The 21220-nt window shown below is 43.5% G+C and overlaps 1 protein-coding gene across 1 annotated transcript; it reads right to left on the reverse strand.

The window, feature by feature from the left end:
* Positions 1–104: 104 nt before the first annotated feature.
* Positions 105–20243, reverse strand: SERBP1 (SERPINE1 mRNA binding protein 1). Its single transcript, XM_050307453.1, is given in 10 exon segments — positions 105–4331; positions 5021–5059; positions 6019–6192; positions 12226–12403; positions 14526–14600; positions 15159–15230; positions 15371–15508; positions 16506–16668; positions 19791–19964; positions 19967–20243. Coding segments are annotated over 10 exon segments (1257 nt in total). The 5' UTR covers positions 20154–20243; the 3' UTR covers positions 105–4274.
* Positions 20244–21220: the final 977 nt, after the last annotated feature.

Raw genomic sequence — 21220 nt, forward strand, 5'->3', positions numbered from 1 at the left:
CATGGGGGCACTGAGGGACACGGGTGGGACTTCCTGGCTCAGTTCACAAAAGAATTCCTCCCCGGAAACAAAAGCAGCAGGCAGCACGTGTACTCAGCCAAATGGACTGTCAAGAGGAATTATAATCATTTATTGAAGTATTCTAATTACAGGTTTGAAGTGTGTTACACATTTTATGACTTTGTTTACTAGATGTGTGTGTATATAAATAAAATGTTGGAAATCTGAAATTGGTTTCCTGTTGTTTTCTCTGGTCAAGCTCCAGGGCTATGCTGCAGCTTTACACAGAACAAGGTGTCTTTAAAAATAAAAATAAAGCCAAAACATTGCTGCTAGAGATGAAGTAGTCCAGGCCTGAACTTACCTGGAGCACCCTCCTCTTCCTCCCCAGGCAGAGGTGGCCAATCTCCATCCACTGACAGCTACATGAGCTGCTGAGCAGTGGCAAAACTGCTGATGAAACCCTTCTGTGATACCACAATCCCAGAGCACCTCCATGGACAGCCATTATCCCACCTGACAGGAACAGCAAAGGTCTCCTGGCAGAGCTGTGACAGAGATGCACCTGCACCATGAGGCTGATACCTCAAGGCTGGGGTTTTCCACACTGCCCTGTGTGTGAAGAGACAAGCAAATCCCCAGGGCCGGCTCTGGGGGATTTCTGTCAGCCTGTTCCCTGTTTTCATTCCTGTTGTGGCTGTGTTCCTTCTACAGGAAGCCCCAGTGCTCCCATGTTCAAAGGCACTGCAGGACAGGCTGGTGCCTGTCAATACCCACAAGTTGCCCCTGGAGCTTCTAACAGCCCGAGGTTATTCCCATTACTCAGCTCCATCTGGACTGCAACAGCAGTTTCCTGCTCTCCACACCTCACCTGGCAACCTCCCTGGCAAGAGGGTTCTGGCTGGGCATCATATCACAAATCAGTACCTCAAGTCAGCTGTGTACAACCAAATTAGACACCCAGAAAGGCAATCAGAAGCCAAAAAAGTGTTTGTTGTTTTTTTTAAAGCACTACTTTGTCATCCATCCACTTCTGTGTGTTGATCTTCTACTTCAACATACAAACAGAACACTGGAGTCCATTTTCTCCTCATTCTGCAAGTCTCCAGATAAAACATCCACACAGGGCAGTTTAAATCAAGCTTTAAGTCGAGAATCATTAGTAGGACAACGATCAGACTTTTATAGCTCCAACTTGGAAGTGTTCCAGTAAAGGACCCAAGTCTCCCAATAATGGCAAAGGAACCATTTTCCCCCAGTCAGGTCGCCCTTCCCCAGCCAGTGCCCACCTCACTGGCCCTGCTTGGGACACTCAGCCCTGCTCAAACCCCCAAGCCTGGTCCCTGGGGATGGCAGAGCAGGCCAGGAATACAAAGAGAAGGCAGCATGGTCCTTGGAATGATTTTAGGAAAGCAGGTTGGCACATGCTGAACAGTGGCAGCTTTAGATCCAAGACCTGCCTTTATTAGTCCAGAGGTGTGGCTACACAAACCCATCACTGTGGCCAGAGTTGTTAAAGGTCAGGGTGGTCTCAGCCCCTCCAGCTGCACATCTTCCCACCGATTTCTGACATTCTAGGAGAATCCAAGTCCTTTTCCACTCCTTGCTAATCTCTCCACTGGTTCATCACCCTTGTTCCCTCAAAGCACCCCTGGCATTCCAGCTGCAAGATGAACTTGCACGCTCTTCCATCGTTCCGTTCCAAAGCCAGTTTGCATCACATGTTTCTAACTTTTTCTGCTTCACCCTCTTTTCCAATGGATCAGATTTTAAAAGATCTAGTCCTCTAGATTCGTTGTGACAGCAGAAGCAGCAAGAGGACAGAAAATGTTCCTAACAGTAAGATCCTGTCATAAATAAGCTACTGGGAATTAATGGGAATGCCCAGCTACCACCACAGGTAGGCTGGACCTCTTGAGGCAGAACCTGGATGGGACACTATTAACCTAAGTGGTTTCATTTCTGTGTGTTTTCAGGACATTTTTTTAAAAGAGCATGAAAATAAACCTTTATTTCAGTTAACACCCACCAATATTAAAGATAAATGTTCACACTTTCAGTTCTTGACACAAATGGACTTTAAGAGGCAGATTTACATCTGTCACAACAGCAGAAGGACCATGTGTAAGTACAAGCTGTCTCAAAAATCACACATGAGGTGCTGTTTGGGACTGTTCTGTGCTACGTGGCAGGAGAAGGGAAAGCAGCTGGCTCAATCCAGCTTGCAGGGTCCTAAATCCCTGCTCAGAATCATCTGGGAAAAAGCAGAATGGCAACTGGAATGGCAAATAGTTTGGAAAAGGGGAAGGAAGCCTATACTCCAGAGAAAGTTCTGCTCTAAGTGTTTCTGCATAAGGAATTAGTTGTGTTATCCAAGGTGTTCCCAGCACTGGAACTGCAACACACCCCACCAAACCACAACGGCAGGGGAAGAGGAACAACTCCATGTTGGACCTGCCCCACACAGAGTGCAAGGTCAGGGGAGCTGAACCAAGAGATTTTACCACCCTCCTCCTCACACCCTGGAGCTTTAAATACAGGTGAGTGCACTGAAGAGACCAATGATATCCACAGTGGTTCACAACACAACCGCTTGTAGAAAATCGCTCAGGAAAAGCAAGCCAGCCACTAACATCATACCTGAGGAGGTTGGGATTTCATACCCAAAGGTCTCCAACACTTCTTGCCAGTCCTGTACAGTTTTTAAAAAAATAGCGTGTTACCTTTAGTTTTCTATCTACCTAGTTAAGAAACTACAAATATTTTCTAAGCTGTCCAAAGAGTAAAACTAGAAATAAAGTGGGAAATCTGTTCTTGATCTCCTAACAAATGCTGCAGATAAAAACCTTAAGAAATTCTCTTCATTAGTTATTTGCTCAACTCCTTTTGTGTGTGGTGATGTTCCTACTCACAGGGATGAAATTAAACCTACAGTGAATTTTCAGAGGGGAAGAAGGGGTTTCTTACAATCACTCTCAGAAAAACATTCACGGTGATCTACCCAATGGATCCTGAGCACTGCACAAAGCCAGGGCTAAATTCTGATGGAGAGCTGAAGTGTTGGGGCTTCGTTCTGCATTTTTTGTTGTGTTGTGCCATGTCTCCACCTGAGATGATGAGCCAAAAATCCCTCCTGCCAGAGCCAGCAAAGGGCTGGGGTTCCTTCCTCAGAAGACGTGGGAGCAGTGCTGGGAGTACAGCAGGTGCTGTACCTGTGTGCCAGACTGTGCTGCTCAATCCCCCATCCCACCTGAGTCCATGTGGACTGCCCAGCCACAGCTACTGCCTTCCCCCACCTCCCAGCTCCAACGACAGGAATTACCCCCATCTCAGGCTATCCCAGCTCCCACAACAGGAATTTCCCCAAATCTCAGGGTATCCTCTCAAACAAAAAGCAAAGGTAATTTAAAAACTCTTTTTTTTTTTTTGCCAACAAAGCATCTTGTTCTGTTGAAGGAAGGAGGAGGGAATAAAGGTCAGAAGGGTGAGTGAAGGTGGGATACATTAATTTTAAAAACCTGGTTTTCAGACCAGTTACCCACACATCATTCTGGATCAATACAGGTATTGAACTACAAACCAATGTGCTTTCAATCTTGATTTCAAGTATCTGGTATCAATTTTGTATAAAGGTTTTGTGTAAACAAACTACCCAAAAGAGATGAAAAATTACTGGTTTTCCATGTTTGAAATTAGGCATTAAAACTAAAGTACTCCAGGAGTTCATTCCATATAGCACTAACAGTCTGCCAAATTCGTAATCCACATATTCCAAAAGACCAGGGGCTGAGAAAAATCTGCTAAACAGGAATTAAGGAAATGGAAATAGTGTGCAATACTTAAAACCCAGCCTGGAGTTGGGGAAAAAAGTCTAAAATCCTGAATTTAAAAAATGAACACAAATGAAGGGAAAGCTTTTAACTGGTACACACTGTTCACACCTATATTTCAAGTTTGGAAACGCATATTTTCAAGCAGCAATACAAAAAAGTATCCATGAAGAATGCATAATCTCTGAAAAAATTATGAAAACATCCCTGCTACCATTACATTTCTAAATACAAAACTGACTACCATATTGTTGCTTCTGTGTAGCGAGAGAAGTTCATTTTCAAAACAGATAAAATTCAGTCTTTAGGTGTGAATGGTATGAATGACAGTCTCTTTTTTTTTTTTTTTTTTTTTTAAGTTTCTTAGTTGTTTTAGGATCCTTAAGCATGCAAGCCTCGGAGAGGAGAGCCCGACCAGGGCAGGGTTGGCTTATGACATCCAGTTTAGGACAGAGCTGGGAAAGCCTCTGGGTCATCTACGTCAGGAGCAGAAGCACTTGACTGAAAGAGAAATGTCAGAGTTATTACCTTGGTTTAGAGGTGCACAGCTGAGTGAAGTTTGGGGTTGGACAATGTAGTGCAAAAGCAACTTTTTAAAACTATTCCAAGGACTAGAATGTCTCTTATACTTCTTCTGGAATCAAAAGTATCTGAAGAGGAACTGTAGGCAAGTAGACTGTGCTTGCACATCATTATTACAAACCACACGTTGATAGGAAGAATTTTTGTGCCAACCTAGCCCTAAAAATTCATACATTAGCCAAGAATCTCCTGAGTACACCCCAAAAGGGTTTTTTAAAAGGCTCTGAATCACATGTAAAAACCAGTGCTGCAGTGAAATGCAGAAATTAAGTATTTTAGGATACTCTTCACTTTGTCCATGAGGGATATGGATGAGTAGACAAGGAAGAGTCAATATAGTGGCATTTCCTGTCACAGTATTAATTTATCAAAAAATACATTTAAACAATTCCACGAAGAGTTGTATCAACACCTATGGGCAAGACTAAGATCCTGTCTTGCCTAGCTAAGACTCTGTGGGTCACAAATCACAATTAAAAAGTAACAGCAGGGTTTTAAGCTACAGTCTCAGCATCTTCTGTTGCTCAGCACACAACAGAAAGCCACCCAAAAAAAATGAGGGGTTTTGGTCCTTGCCCACAGGGAACACACGTGCAGAGATCACCAACCTGGTTGGGCGTGTGGATCACGTCAAACTCCTTAACCAACTGGAAGGAAACAAAGGCAACACACAATCAGGTGCAGAAAAGCTTTCAACTACTTAAAGTCAGCATTCTTGAAGAGTATCAGTAAAACAACTCAGAGCAAACCACCACAGTTTAATTCAAGTTCTTTAAAACATTCTTATATTGGTATTAGGAAGGAGTTACCCAACTAGTAAGCCTAAAACTTACAGAAAAAAGGTCTGTGTCTCCTGTAAGAGACAAAAACCAGCAAGTCTGATCTGTGTGAAGTCACAGCACACAGACTGAGCTCATTTTCTAATTAGTAACAATTTGGTTAGATGCCTTTGAGCCAAATAAGTGATCCATATTAAATCAAATTTTCTCTGTAGTTATACTACAGTACTTCAACTTCATATGTTCTTTCCCAAACCCCAGTCAGTACTTTTCCAGGGTATCTCCGTAGTGCTTTAGCACCAGAGAAGGAAAAAAATTACTGAAGGTTAGAAAAAAAAAGAGTGAGTTGTATTTCCCTATGAAAAATCTAAATTCATCAAATTCAAGATATGACATGCAGCTGTAAAACCAGTCTGTCACCCCCAACAGGTCACAGTGCACAGAAAGCATCCTGACTGTGTCTGAAAATAACTACTCCAGCACTTGGGGTTCTGCTCTGGCACAAACTGAAGCAGCTCATGGTACATTCAGATCTGTCCAGCCTGGAAAGTAATTTTTCAGGTTCAAACACAAAGATAGAAGCTTTTTTTAATTCAGCCTACTCCCCATCCTCCTTTTTTTTTTGTGTTTAATGACAACTCCTCTCAAACATTCAATAACTTTGTTTAAAGTAAGCTTGTAAGAAAAGACACTTCAGTTGGTTTAGAAATGTGCTGTTTGCTGTCAGAGCATCTCCCCCAGAAATAAAGAAGACACCTAAAACAACCTGTAGGGAAATCCCAACAAGAGGAAACCAACCCCTGTGTGGGTGAAGCTGCAGCGCTCACCTTGTCAGTCCTGCCTCCACGGCTGGCCCTGCCTCCGCGCCCTCGGCCCCCCCGGCCCCCTCTGCCGCCACGGCCGGGGCGGCCCAGGTCTCCAAAGTTGATCTCCAGCTGGGATGTGATGTCATTCGCGGGCTTGCGGAAGTGATGATCCATTACAGAGTCCTCAGCATGAGCCTGGAACGAGGGTTTCTCCATGAGCGAGAAAGTCACCAAAAATCATCACCTTTTCTGCACCTGTGGCTGCGCTCGTGCCACCACGGCCCGTGCTCACCTCCAATCCCACTGGAAAACTGATCCTCCACTTCCCCAAGTGATCCAAGAAACTTGGAACTTCTCATCAGAAATCAAGTCATACCATTTGTGCAGACCACAAAGGGAAGCAAGCGAGCACTTGAGCAAAGGTGTTTTGCGTTTCCAAGGTATTTCAGGAGTACACAGAATCACTGAGGCTGGAAAAGCCCTCCCAGCCCATTGAGTCCAACCTGTGCCCGATCCCCACCTTGTCACCCAGCCCAGAGCACTGAGTGCCATGTCCAGTCGCTCCTTGGGACACCTCCAGGGAAGGGGACTCCACCACCTCCCCAGGCAGCCCCTTCCAGTGCCTGACCATCCTTTCCAGGAAGGAATTCCTCCTGGAATTCCATCAGAAGAACATGTTTAGGCTTATCTAAGACCAAACTGACTATCGCCATGCTAGTACAGAACTTCATGTTCTAGCAATTCTCATTTTGTATCCTGAAAAATGCTCTGGTTCTGTCAAGTCCTTCCACTCTTTCAATACTTAGTCACCCATCCTTATTTTGCTCCATGAGGATTTACACTTTGTTAGCCCAGTATAAATATTTAAAACCAGGGAGTTGCTGGCAATCACTCATTGCTTTGCATTCACTGTAACAGCAAACAAGGCACAAAGAGCTCAAACACACATAACTAGAGGAGATAAAACACAGTAAGAATGACTCTCACCAATGACACTGGAAAATATGGCTCTCATCACCTTTGCCATGATATTCCCTGACTGGTTTGTTCCCAGTGCATTCAGGGGAAACCTGAGCATCAGGGAACAAGTGACGGTCCCAAGAGTTATACCAAGTGCCATCAATGTGACTATTCAGCATATTTGAGTATTTCAATTGCACAACGAACTCAACCAAGTGCCTTTGAAAAGCAATTATTTTTTCTTATTTTGTATAAAAAAATTTTTCCATGTGCAAGTCAGTTTTTGGCACTTAGGATGATACACAGAATCTAAAACTCCGCCTTATCACAAGGCCCAACCATCATGTTTTGGTACCATGACAACATACAATGTCTTCTTGCCCTCTAAGCCCCCAACTCCTGGCACAGCAATTACCACTTGCTTGGCTTCCCTACACAAGTGCAATGTGCAAGCTCAAGTCTCCTGACTCCAATTTACTTTTCTAGTGTAGTTACACAACACTGTGACTTTCAAAGGCAACTTATTGTGCAATTAAGCTGTGCATGCTTCAACTACCATTTGTGGAGCCTTCACAAGGCTGCCAAGGGATGGAGCAGTCTGAAATCAAAGCTGCTGTCAGGGATCCCACAGGTCAGTCACAAGCACCAGTGTGGACAGAGCCATAACAACTCTTCTCCATCATCACTCTCAAGGTCCCTCTTCCTGTCCAGCTGTACATCTGCCCTCCCAATATCCTACAGTGCACGGCACTGCCATTTCATGGAATCATCACAGAATTGCCTGGATTGGCAGAGATCTTAAAGCTCATCTCATTCCACCCCCTGCCATGGGCAGGGTCACCTTCCACTAGCCCAGGTTGCTCCAAGCCCTGTCCAACCTGGCCTTGGACACTTCCAGGGATGGGGCAGCCACAGCTGCTCTGGGCAACCTGTGCCAGAGCCTCGCCACCCTCCCAGGGAAGGATTTCTCCCCAGTATCCCACCTAACCAGCCCTCTGGCAGTGGGAAGCCATTCCTCCTTGTCCTGTCCCTCCAGGTCCTTGTAAACAGTCTCTCTCCAATTTATTTAGGCACAATGAGAAACACCCTCCATGCTGCTTTATTTCCAACATATTCCACTGGGATGGATTCCACATAACAACTGGTCCCCACTCCACTCCTGATTTTACAGATTTAATTGTACACCCTTCTCTCAGAGATCTCTTTGCCAGCCTTAGGAAGTTCACCTGAACAGTTATTTTCCAGAGAAAAGTCACTCCACACCTCAGCCTAACAAGGCACTACTCAAACCTAAAGTACACCAACACTCTGTAAAACAGTAAAAGTACCATAGTTGTGTTTTTGATTCCTTTCTTACTACTTCATTTTTTATCTACAGCTTTAATCACTGCAGGGTACTGACATTTTATTTTCATCTACTGGTAGCCATGTGACATTCTCTTTTCTGAGCGATAATGTCAAGGATTTCTACAGTAATTCTGTGATTTTCTTCCCTAGGCTGTTTTTGTTAAAAAAAAAAAATCACTACAATTTACCAAAAACCACTCTATTTTCACAACTTTAACCACTGAAACAACAAAAAGCAAATTCCACACATAACCTATTCCTCTATCCAGAGTAACTAAAGCTTATTTAAAACACCAACAAAAGACTTGGCACATTCTCCTCAGCCTCTTAAATCACTTAGGTGACAACAGACATAGACATACTGGACAAATTGCTTATCCTGAATAATCTTTGGAAACATTTAATTTCTGTATAGTGGTAACTCTCAATAGTGCTCTGATCTCATAAGCAGTGCTGCACTTAGGGGCCTTGGGGAAGGCTGTCAAAAATTAAGAACAAATTACCAAGAGGGCCAAAGCAGGCAGTGAAAGATGTAAAAACACCAGCAACAACAAAAATAAAGAGACTCATGATAGAAGCATTTCTGGTAAGGTTTGAAATCGGGTGAACGAGGAGCAAGGGGACTAATCATGAAGGGTGCTGTGCACAGTGAGACAACAGGCATGGACAGAAAAGCTCCATAGTGAATCCACTTGTATTCTCTATTTTGGTGAGTTTTTACTGTGCAAACCTTCCCTTCCGGAGGGGCTCATGCTAACACACAGGTACCCCCAGTTAGATAGAAAGCATCAGTACCTCATTTGAATCCAGCAGACTCCCCTGCATTTCTGTCATCGCCTTTGTCTGATGAAAGTTGCGTGTCCACGCCAAAGTGACAAAAGAACAAAGGGAGAAAACAAAAGGAAGAAATGAGACTCAACTACATACAGAAACAACAGGTAATCAGGTCACATGAACTCGCTGGGTACAGATGTCACTGAGCACACGAAGCAGCAAAGGGATGAGATGAAGCTGTGCAAGCACCCAGAGAGATTTAGAGGATGGATGTGCCACAGGGGTGGAGACAAGAGAAAGCTCAGATGGACACCAGGAAGGTTCACCAGGAGCTGCTGGGAGCCCTGGCACAGACCACACATGCAGGATGGTCTCCAGCACTGTGGGGAGATGGGCAGGGAAGAGTGGGATGTTAAAATCACTGTTAATGGAAAAGCTTCCTGCAGAGCCTCCAGACAAGAGTTGTTCCTCCCAGTTTTGAGAAGATGAACTATTCTTTTCCAAAATGTATTTCTCAGTCTCCCACTGCAACCTCCTCTAAGGTAGTGATCAGATTAGTGAGAAGCTTTGAAGGCACAGGGAAGAGGCACAGCAGGTACACAGAGCAGGAACTGATTAGTGTATCAGTCTTTCCAGGAGTCCTGCATCCAACTTTCAGAATAAATTTTAAAATCTGTCCACAGTGTAACCCCCTCCTGGGTTTGGGTTTTTTTTTGTAGAAATTAAAGACTCAAGCCCTAAACCAGCTGCAGAGAAGTTAAAAAGAGGATCTCTCTTTTATGGTATAACCCAATCTCCTGGAAAGAGGTTCATCAGACTAGGGCTGCCAATGTCCATGGATTTCAGACTAAACCAGCAAGAATCTGAGACAGTACTGAAAATTCATTTTACCCAAAGTATGACTTTCTAGTAATTGCAGAGAAAAAATGAAAAAGAGGAAAGACCTCAGACATGGTCAAGCGTTTCACCCCTCAGTGAGGAGGATTAGGAGGAGAACTCTTTCCCAAGACTAAGGCAGATGAACAGCACTAGATCCTCAGACTCCCTTTTCCCACAGACTCCTAGGGCAATTTTTCAGTAGTTCTCTACTATAGGAATAAGGGAGCTCATCACAATACGTCAATCCAAATTTCTGAGAAAATCTACTGGGACACATGGTGGTTTTCAGCCATAAGAACACAGAAGATTTGGGGCTGAAAACCAGAACTTACCTATAAACCAAATCACTTCCTCACATTCGTCTCTCTTCTTAACAATAAGAATCACAAAAACCTTAGAGCAACCTGAATTTTGTGACTCATAAGTAAGTCCAAGAGGACAAAGAGAGGAAACAGCAGGTGACTGGTATGTTTTCTGAATATTCCACCTTCAACAAAGGAGCTGCAGCAAAGGCTTTCCTAACGACTATATTACAGAGCTATTCTCTTATAATCCAGAGAGAAAATCCCCACACTGTTTCCCCTGAGATCAGGGAACAATGGATAAGTGAGATGGGCAGACACATCTGCTGGACAGACAATAAAGCAGGCTAAAAGCATCTAAATTTAAAGGCAGATTTGTTAATACCTCACTTTCATGCTTACGCAGCAAGAAGCTGTTAAATTCTTACGTGATAGTGCTAAAAATATCCAACTTATTTATCTGAATAGAACAATCTACTAATCATGTCAGTTCTTCCACGGAAGTAAATTGATTATTCTAATTGGTTTGCTTTGGATTTGTCTGTTCTTTGGGTTTTTTTCCTTGGGTTTTTTGTCTTCATTAAGTACTGATTCAGTTTTCGAATGGAAAATACAGTATGGATCTTTGTAGGCTCTAAATCACTCACGAGTACCATCATCCTATACTATCACACATGCTCATGTGTTAAAAAAGACTGTCGTCAGCTGATGAAATGTCAAATAAACCTGAATCAGAAAGATTAAGGGAACTTGAAGGACTACAAGTTTAGTAAATCTCAGTAAAGTACATAAATACTTAGTACACAGGAACATTAAGTGTAACTCAAATTCCCTTTTCTACACATGCGAGAGAAAACAGCATTTAATGAACACTTCATTAAACAGCTTAAGGAAAACAGAGACATGCAATCATTTAAAGAACTGAACTACCTCATACAGCAAGAAAATAGCCTGACTGTGACCAAGTCAAACTCAGAGTGAGTTCAATGAGAACAGAAATGGAGTTTTCATTGGAAAACTGGAAAATACCTCTCCGTCTGTATTATGGCCCAGCTCACAGGATAAAAACTGGCAAGGTGTGAAAAAGCAGGAATATGTATTAGGAGACCAAGCTGAGTATTACATATTATCTAGTTACTTCAAAGGAGCCATAACCATCTGTATACAAAGTTGCAGCCACCAATCTCTTAAGTGAACTACTTAACATATTACAGAGTGTTAAAAGCAAAGATTAAAACCAAAGATTAAGGCAGCCCTGCATTACAAAACAGAACTCTCAGCACTTCCCTCCCTTGTACATCTCTCCTTGACAATCTTGGAAAGAATAATTAACACTTCGCAATGTCTGAAATGAGTATGCTCGAGGAAACTGATTTTAAAACAATTCTATAGCAACTGTGCTGAGTATCACTGATGCACACAAATGTATTTCAACCGGTTTCCCAAAATCTTGTCTATGTATCACAAAACAAGAAGACACCCATGTTAGAAATTGAAGGTACACAGGTGAGGTATTAAGGTCTCTTGAGACATAACCAGTCTTCCCTCAATCTTACACTGTGTTTAGCAAGCATCATTAATTTGTGTATTGCCTAACAGAGATGCTAAATAGCATTAAATTTTCTTTTTTAAACAAGAAAACCTGACAACCTTTCTCTAAAATCCTCACCAAGAGGCAGTTCTTACACAGCTACCTGCCCAGGTGCAGCAGTAATCCAAGCTTATTTCTAGGTTTTACCAGCCTATACACCAGCCTAAGGGTACAGTTCACCTAACACCAACCACAGCCAGAACCGCCACTTGTGCTACTGCAGAACTTCAACTCTGCTAAAACAATGTTGTTCCATTCTACAAAGTTGCAGCTGCAGGTCAGTGTCTCACACAACAGTGCTTCCATTCCAAGAAAAGCCTATCAAGAGCAAAGCCTTTACAAACTGGATGCTACGAGCATGGAAAGTCACTTTACCTCCTCGCTCTTTGACTTGTGAAGAACAAATCCTTTTTTCCATTGTCCGTCAGCCCCCTCGTTTGGTTTACGGATGTTGAACTCAACTTTTGCACGATCCTTGCTCTGAATGGCTTTCCACTCGTCCAGGGTCATTTCCTTAGGGCCTTCTTCCTTAACTTCTTCAACCTCATTCTCTCTGCAGTAAATTCATGGATATTATGTTCATGACCTAGAATTTATACTCTAAATACAATTCCAAAATCATCTGCTAGTTGGTTGGCACCAGATTATAAATTACATTATAAATCCACATTTGTTTTTATACTTATAAATTTAGAAATCCTATATTTATAAGAGTTTTATGTATGTAAACACAAAGTTGCAGCACAGGAAAATTCATCTCCTTTAGCCAGAGTACAAAAAAAAAAAAATTTACACCCAGTCACCTTTGAGCAACTAAATAGTGAGCACAGCAAAATGTCAACAGTAAAACTGACCAGTGCCATCAATTCTCCACATTAATGACAATTTTATTTATAAATGTTCAAGCCTAACTTCTGCAATGGACATGTCTGGAGATTCTTTACCCATTTTCTGAGGCATATCTCTCAAAAATGTTCAAGTTAAGGCAGTGAGAATTTGTTCTTCCAACAGTTTTCAAGCTTTTTAGTTTTTTTAAAAAATAGAATTTAATCGAAATTGGAGAGTTTGCTTCCTTTATTAAACCAAAGACAATTATATAAACAAGTTTTACTTTCAGCTTACTTGAAAAAACAACGGTATACAACTTACTTGTGAGATACATCACCTCTGCCTTCTGCCAAAGAGCTACTTTAAAGTAAAACACACAACCACCACGCCCAGTAACAGACCATGTTCCAGCTACACAAGAGGCCAAACCTCCAGACACTGTTCAATGTGTTTATGCAACTAAATTTCTGATTTACAGAAAACTAGAGCAGCAAACAGACTTTATTTGGTAGCCATTAATTTCCATGTAATAACACAGACGTTTTATGTCGAGATAACTGTATTTTCTCATTGTGTAGGACAGAGTGATTTTTGACATTGTATGTAATCAGAAAAACTTGTTTAGTTCAAGGCAAAGATATTACCTGCACATTTTACTGCAGTAAAACATCCTACAATTGTGATGAAACATTTAGGATAGAGATCCACACCAAACCAGCCAATTTGAAAAGTAACCCATGTAAAAATGCTTTTCTATAAAGACAACTGATGATTACAACAGATGTTTTATGCTTGAAACTGAGAATTTCCTGCAGATCTGAGGAAGAAAAAACCATCCAAAGAGCTGCAGAGTTGTGCAGGTAACACTGCTACTACAAAAGATCCAGGGAATACTGCAGACACTGCAAATTCAATATATCCAGATTTCCAGTACATAGAATTTTTTGAAGGACTAGCTAGCCTGCATGTTCCAACCAATGCTAAAATTTTAAGTCCTTAAAAATGTCCTTAACCTTGGATCACAACACTGGAGAAGTAAGAACACTTAGTCTTTTTTCAGTTAAACTAAATCCATTTCTTACTCTCTAGGCAGTAGCTGCACCCTCTTTGCCAAAGTTATTAGTGAAGAAATCAAGGTACAGCAAACTCCATATCAGAAATCAAAAATCTGTCTTATCCATTTACCATTTTTTTGGAATCCAGTATAAAGCACATTCCTCATTACAATACAGTATTTTATTGTACTGTGCTACCATAAAACTTCCTTATCATATTTTCACACCAACTCAGTAACACTTGCTCTGCTTCTCTGGTTACTCTTTCACTCACCCAGTCACTGGTTCCTTCTGTAACAGTGTCCAAATGAAATGGAAAGAGATCCAGGCAACTCTGAAAACTGCCTGCACACACAGAGGCTGGAGAATTAGAGATACAACCTTTCTCCTACAGCCAGTGACACAAAGCTGTTTTGGAAAACTAAGGCTAAAAAAGTTGCCCTCCACTGGCATTTGTCCCTTCTACTTGTTGGTTCTACCTAGTCCTGAGCACGGGTTCTTTTGAATTTGGAATGAGGAGTTGCAAGCTCAAGACCCAAAGTGTATTAGAAGTTATTATTAATAAATAAATCTGAAAGTGACCCAAGAGCCTGCAGGACCCCAAGGAACAGTTTCAAGACCACAGTTTTCAGACATGCAGTTTTTAACACGACAGTGGTTCAGCAGCATTGTGGATCATCTACTGACAAATCTGAATTTGGCAAAACTGATGTGGGAATAAATGTCAGAGGTTGAAGGCAAAGCACTAGTACCTCTGGAGTAACCAAAGACATGAAGAGAGGTGGTACTCACTTATTTTCAGAATCAGCAGGCGGATGCTCCTCTCCCTCTGGCGTTTCCTCAGTTACAGCTGACTGATCCAATTCACTGCAATTACATAACGGTTGGAGTTTGGGTTTTTTACAAGTTCATCCTTCTTTAAAGCTACATGAGATTAACAATCAAGATCTATAGTGGATTTACTATTTTATTAAGGCTTGGTGCTGCCTATGACTTTCAAATTCTATGCTTTTCACCCAACTAATAGTTTTCCCCAACTCTTCCTTGAAGCTCTCCTGAAAGCCTCCCGCTATCCCTCTGACACAAAATGGATTTGGGTATTAAAAAGCTTTCCATGTAATACCTGAATTTTTGTAACACAAAAAGCATGCTTAACCTAATCTAAAAACTGTTCTAGTTTCTAGTAAAAGAATTGTTCAAAGATCAGCACAAGACCTCTCAATATAAACTTCCCCAAAATTCCAGTTTACAGTGAAGTCACTTCTTATGTTACAAGAAATTGCTTACTTTTTAATTCTGCAGAAGAGCAGTACAACTAACAAAATCAAAGGTAAAAAGGCAGGTAAATCTGTGTGTTCTGTAAGCCCTAATTAGGACTGATTAGCACTCTGCTAACAGTTTAGTGAGCAAAGACAGAGTACTCACGTGAGCTCGTCTTTCACGGTTCCCCAGTTGTGTGAGCCGCTGCCACCACGCTTGTCCTCGTGCTTTAGGCCGCTGAAATGTGAATGTGAAACAGAACTAACAAAACTGAGTTAACATCATAGTGTCCGGACACAGAGATTCAAAGAGCAATTTGCAATTGTGTAAGAATGGTAAAGAAGAGCCAGAAAATATAGAAAAAGTTAAAGACTTACGATCTATCGCTGCCACTGTGTCTGTCAAATTCCCGTTTGCCACGGGAGTCAAACCCATCTCCTCGGCCCATCCCGCGGCCACGGCCACGGCCCCGGCCCAGTCCACCACGTCCACGCATGGGTCGGTCAATGATGGGCCTGGCACGGACAGACAGATGTGAGTGACTCACCCCCAAAAATCTACAGCATAGTTTATACTGTTCTTGTCCTCTTTGCTAATTTTACTTACTTATTTTTCCTTTGTAACTGGGTCAAAGCTCTAGTTTCAAAAAAACACTCCTACTCTCCATCCCTGGAAGTGTTCAAGGCCAGGTTGGGGCTTGGAGCACTCTGGTCTAGTGGAAGGTGTTCCTGCCCATGGCAGGAGGTTGGAACTGGATCCTCTTTAAGGTCCCTTCCAACCCAAACCATTCTGTGATTCTGAGATTTTGGAATCCAGAAACAAATGCTTGGGATTATTGTTTGTTTGCATCCTCTGGCATTAAGTTCCAAAATTTAGTGTCTGTATTCTTTCACATAACTAGCTGATACTACAATTCCAACTAAACTCACTTTTATCCAATTTACTTTTAAATGGATTTTAATTCTGGTTGCTAAAATTTTAATATTTGAACATTACTTGAATTACGGATCCTTCACAATACTCAAGCCACTTTAAACCTCATGTTGCTCTAAGATGACTTCACTACTTCCAGGTCTGAAGCCACTGCAGCCAAGGTGTAAACACCTACGTGGACAAACTTCTGCTGGCTTTGAGTCAGTTGTACAGATTAAAGCCACAGCTGTGACAGCAAACAAATCTCATCCTGCAGGAAACAGCTACACTTGAGCTCCTTTCCTGAGCTATCTGCTATGGATTTACAGAGATATGGTGGGTATCTTGATTTAAACCATATATTTCAGTTACACCTATGAAGCTATTTATATAGCTCACTCCCAGCCTAAAACTTAAGTTTACAAACAAAATCATAGCAATGGAAAGAGAACAGCATGACATCTGCTCTTCTTTGGCATGACAAAAATTTAATCGATTTAATTATGATTCAATCAGCTTTTTTAACTTCACAGCAGAAGGCAGGGCAGCCCTGTCCTGTCAGAGGTAGGAAAGCTCCTTATCCTGCAAGACAAAACTTACTTATCGACAGAGAACTCTCCCCCTTCTCCCTTCTCCTCGGCGGGTTTCTCGAAGCGGCGCTCCCGGGGAGGTCGTCGTTCAGGTCTCCGGTCAATGGGTTTGCCATCCCCCTGCTGCTGCTGCTGCTGCTGCTGATCAGGCCTCCTGCCAATCCTCCTTATCCCTGAAACATCAGGCCACACACATCAACGGAATGTGGAGCTGCTCTGGGACAGATACCGACCCCCAGCACCCTCAAACAAGCTGCTTCTACATAGTCTGAGCAACTCCACCTTCATAAAAAGTCAATGTAGAGCATCTCACTCTTCTTAGTCTCATTTTTGCCCAGGAATTCAATCAAATTGTGTTTGACTGAAAACACTGGTAATCTCTGCTGAAATGACAAAGTCAACTTTCAAACAAGGATCAAGGTAAGCAAGATTTTTTTACTATTTTTCTCTGAAAGGTCCTTTTCAGGTAAAAAAAAAAAAAAGTGGGTTTTATTCTAATGAACAGCAAAGGAAAGTGAGCATTGCCTCACTGGGTCCTAAGTCAACCCTGTGCTCCCTAGGACAGTGACTCTGTGCTGTTCTGAAGGCTGGACTCAAGGATCTTTGAGGTCTTTTCCAACCTAAACCTGGGATTCTGTTCTTGGAAACTCTTTTGGACAGCAGTACACCCAGACAGGTGCCATCTGTATCCCAGTACTGCAGGTACTGAAATGGTGCCCCCACACTCATCCTCCCAGCTCAACACACATTCCCTGACAAAGATTCTCTTCCTTGTGCACTGCTTAAAATAGCTTAAGAATCCTGTGTCATGAAGCTGCCCAGCGTCCTTTCTCCCTCCCTAGGCCTTCTGAAAGGGTTTTTTACTTTAAATAAAAACCTCCCGTGGCCACTCTCTTCTTCACTTAGCCATCTGAAGAGTGGAAAAGAAAACTGTGTTAGATTCAAGTGAAAGGCCTTGTTTACTCTTCTTTAGAAAGATCTGCACAAACATATTGCTGCTTTGTTGTACCATTTTCTTGCCAAAGCATTGGCTCAAGAATTACGAACTAGCTTTTAAATTAAAAGCTGATTTTTGAATTTTTTTAAATAACTAAGTTCCTGCTTAACAAGCAATGTCAAATTTGGGTGGGGCTACAGAAGTTACAGTTGTAATGATATCCAAGCCAACACACCCAGATGAACAATGTCTCCCTCACCTTACAAGCTGTACTTAACATGAAGTTTGCATGACATCCATAGTTTCCTAAGTATTCCTCACTCGCTAAGGAAACAAGGGGTTTATCTCCCCGGCCTGCACTTGGAAAAGGGCTCTCCAAGGAGGACAAGCATTCCGTGTGAGAAGGGGAAGCAGGGAGAGGAGCAGGCCGGTGCCACAGAGGAGGTATGCTGCAGAACTGGAATGGAACAGCCACGGCTTTTGAATTTCCACTTCAACGCCCTGTGCTCAGCAAAACCCAGTTCCAGCTGAAGCCTAACGCAAAATACGAGTTATTTCTCAGTATCACCAAGCTTTGAACTGGTAATTCACCAGTCAAATCACCTGCAGCTTCGTGGAGTAGTGGAATAGTTTTAAATACATTCACAAAGGAAACAAGCCTTGGCACCAAGCACCTTTATAATGCCAGAAGTGCAAAAACAGTCACACACAAAAATAGACATTTTCAAACTGGAAAGTGACTTTGTTTACCACACTGCTCCATGGCCACTGCTACAACAGCAGCCCCGACTTTCTCTGTTTCACTACTATAATAGGCCACGAAAATATTAATTTTTCACACTGCTCTTGAAAACAAGATGTGAAAACGGGGAGATAAACACGGCCTGCCAGCCCTGCCCAAACCCCTCAGTGTCTTCCTGTGGTGCCAAAGGCACTGCCATGATCCAGGTGTACCTCTTGGGGGACACCACCAGAATCTACACCTGACCAACATTTCCAGAGGACACTGGCTTAGCAAATTGTGAGGGGACAAATCCTTGTATCCCTTACACTGAAATCACTCTCAAGTGTTAGGGAATAAGAGATCCATAAGCAAAGACAACTGTAACACAGTTCCTGAATTTGTCTTTTCACAAGGTGTTTTCAAATAACATTTAGAAGACCCATTTTCCAAAACAACTATATTAAAACTATTTCTTTCTCAAAAACCATAAAATACAGTGGAGAATTATTTTGCAATGCAAATGCTAAAGCATTTAAGATGCTTTCACTTAACATCAGGATTTCTGAAATGCTCGTTTAAACTGCAGTTAACATGTTATTCCCTCACCCCCACATCACCTGCTGTCACCACACTTTGCTGTATTTCAAGGATTCCTTATAATCCGAGTCCTGATCCACCTGACGAGCGTTTAAGTTTGGGTGCGGTACAACATGGGCTGGAGACGCCATGTGTCCACATCTGTCCCTCTCCATGTGTGGCCCGTCCTACTAATTGCTCTGTCCACACCATATTCCTTTAACCTATTTGTACTTAGATTTCTTTTTTCCAAAATTTCCCGTGAGGGATATCCTAGGGATTTACACAAACACAGCGGAAAATCCACAGGAGCTATCATTTAAATATATGAAGAAATGCAAACGATTTCTATCAATGCTGTTCCCTAGAAAAACGACCCGAGTAGATTTTGGAAAGCCCAGGGACTGCCAGATATCCCATCAAATCCATCCGGCCACCCAAAACACGATTCAAGTTCAGGATGCCAGGCTGGACGGGATTTGGAGCAACCTGGTCTGGTGAAAGGTGTCCCTGCACATGGCAGGGGGGTGGAACGAGATGAGCTTTCAGGTCCTTTCCAACCCAAACGATTCCGGGATTCCATGTGCTGGTTCAGACTGCATATCGGGAAGAAATTATTCCCTGTGAGGGTGCTGAGGCCCCTCTGGACGGGTTGTCCAGAGAAGCTGTGGCTGCCTCATCCCTGAGGTGTCCAAGGCCAGGCTGGACGCGGCTTTGAAGAACCTGGTCTTGTGGAAAGTGTCCCTGCCCGCGGCACGGTGCTGGAACGGGACGAGCTTTAAGGCCTCTCCCAACCTAAACCACTCCACGATCCTATAACACTGCCAGGATTCCCCACCTCACGCCACCCCTCTCCCTCGGCCGGGCCCGGGCGCCCCCCGCACGCCCGACTCCATTTTGCGCGGGACACGTGTGGCCGGGCGGGCCCGCGGCCGCCGCTCCCGCTCCCTCTGCCCGGGCGGGCCCCACGTGCGGCCCGGCCCTACCCTACCCGGGCCCCCTTTGTGCAGGCCGGGCCGCCCTCCCTCCCTCCCTCCCTTCCCCGCGGCCCCGCTCACCCTCCTTCCGCAGCGGCGCGCCGGGCTGGCCCCCGCCGTCCTCCCGGCGGTCCCCGCCGGCGAAGGGCGGCAGCGGGTTCTTGCGCTCCTTCTGCGACTCCCTGCGCAGCTGCTTGGCCGCGCTGACCGCGCCGCCGCCCGCCTGTCCCCCGCCGCCGCCGGCCCCGCCCGAGAGCCGCTCTGCGCGCCCGCCGCGCCGCGGGCCCCGCCGCCCGCCTGGCTCCCGCCGCCGCCGCCGCCGCTCTCCTTCCTCCGGCTCTCCGCCGCGCGCAGCACCTCGAAAGGGTCGGACTCGTCATCGAAGAGCTGGTCGAAGCGGTTGGTGACGACGCACCCGAAGCCCTCCTGCAGGTGTCCCGGCATGATGGGCCCCCGTCGGCGGGATCCTGCGCGGATGCTACCGGGGCCCCCCGCGCCCTGCTCGCTGCCGCACAAGATGGCGGGCCCTGGGCGGACGCGCTTCTCTTCCGGCGCGGCCGCATCCGGGCTCCCCCCCACCTCCTTTTCGGCGGGGCGGGCGCCGCAGCGCCACCCGCGGCCGCGCCCGGAACTGCGCCCGCTTTGTGTGCGAGCCCGGAGCGGGATTTCCCGCCGCGGGCTGTACCACCGGAGAAGAGAGGGGGGGGAAGTGGGTCGACGGGGTAGGCGGGGGGCGCGGAGCGGGCTCCGCCCGCTCCGCGCCCCCCCCCGCCTACCCCGTCGACCCCCGCGCCTCGCGCGTGGATGGTCCAGCCCGTTTCCCTCACAAATAAACCCGAAATCACACACTAATGTACACAAAAATATTATAATTTATTCATATAGCGGTGTATCGATTGATCAGTGTATCAGCGCGCAATTGTATCGCTGGCGTGATAGTAATAGGGAAACAATATATCAATATGCAATATGCGGTATAACGATATTAATGTAAAGTATTTATATATATACTGTGTATTATCATCGATGCAATAATGTGCTATATATTGTGTATGATAACGTAAGGTGCTATATGATATATATTTATGCTACATGTTAATTACATGTATATTCATATATTAATACTATTATATGTTATATATAATAGTATATAATTATACAATATATATCACATATATACTATTTAATAATACTACTAATATATTATATAGTATATAATCTATAGTATATAATATATATTGTATATTAATATAGTAATATTAATTATTATAATATTAATATAGTAATGTTATTATATTTATATTACTATATTAATACTAATAGATTGATATGATTATATTTGATATATGATTTTATATATAATTATATAGACGATAATATATAATGTATCATAATATATCATATATACATATATGATAATATACTATATATTATTGATACAATAATATACTATATATTGCATATGATAATATATGGTAATATATTATATATATATATGCTGTGTGTTGTAT

Source organism: Myiozetetes cayanensis, unplaced genomic scaffold, assembly GCF_022539395.1.
Source record: "Myiozetetes cayanensis isolate MyiCay16 unplaced genomic scaffold, myiCay2020 scf12, whole genome shotgun sequence".
In the NCBI taxonomy this organism is placed as follows: domain Eukaryota; kingdom Metazoa; phylum Chordata; class Aves; order Passeriformes; family Tyrannidae; genus Myiozetetes; species Myiozetetes cayanensis.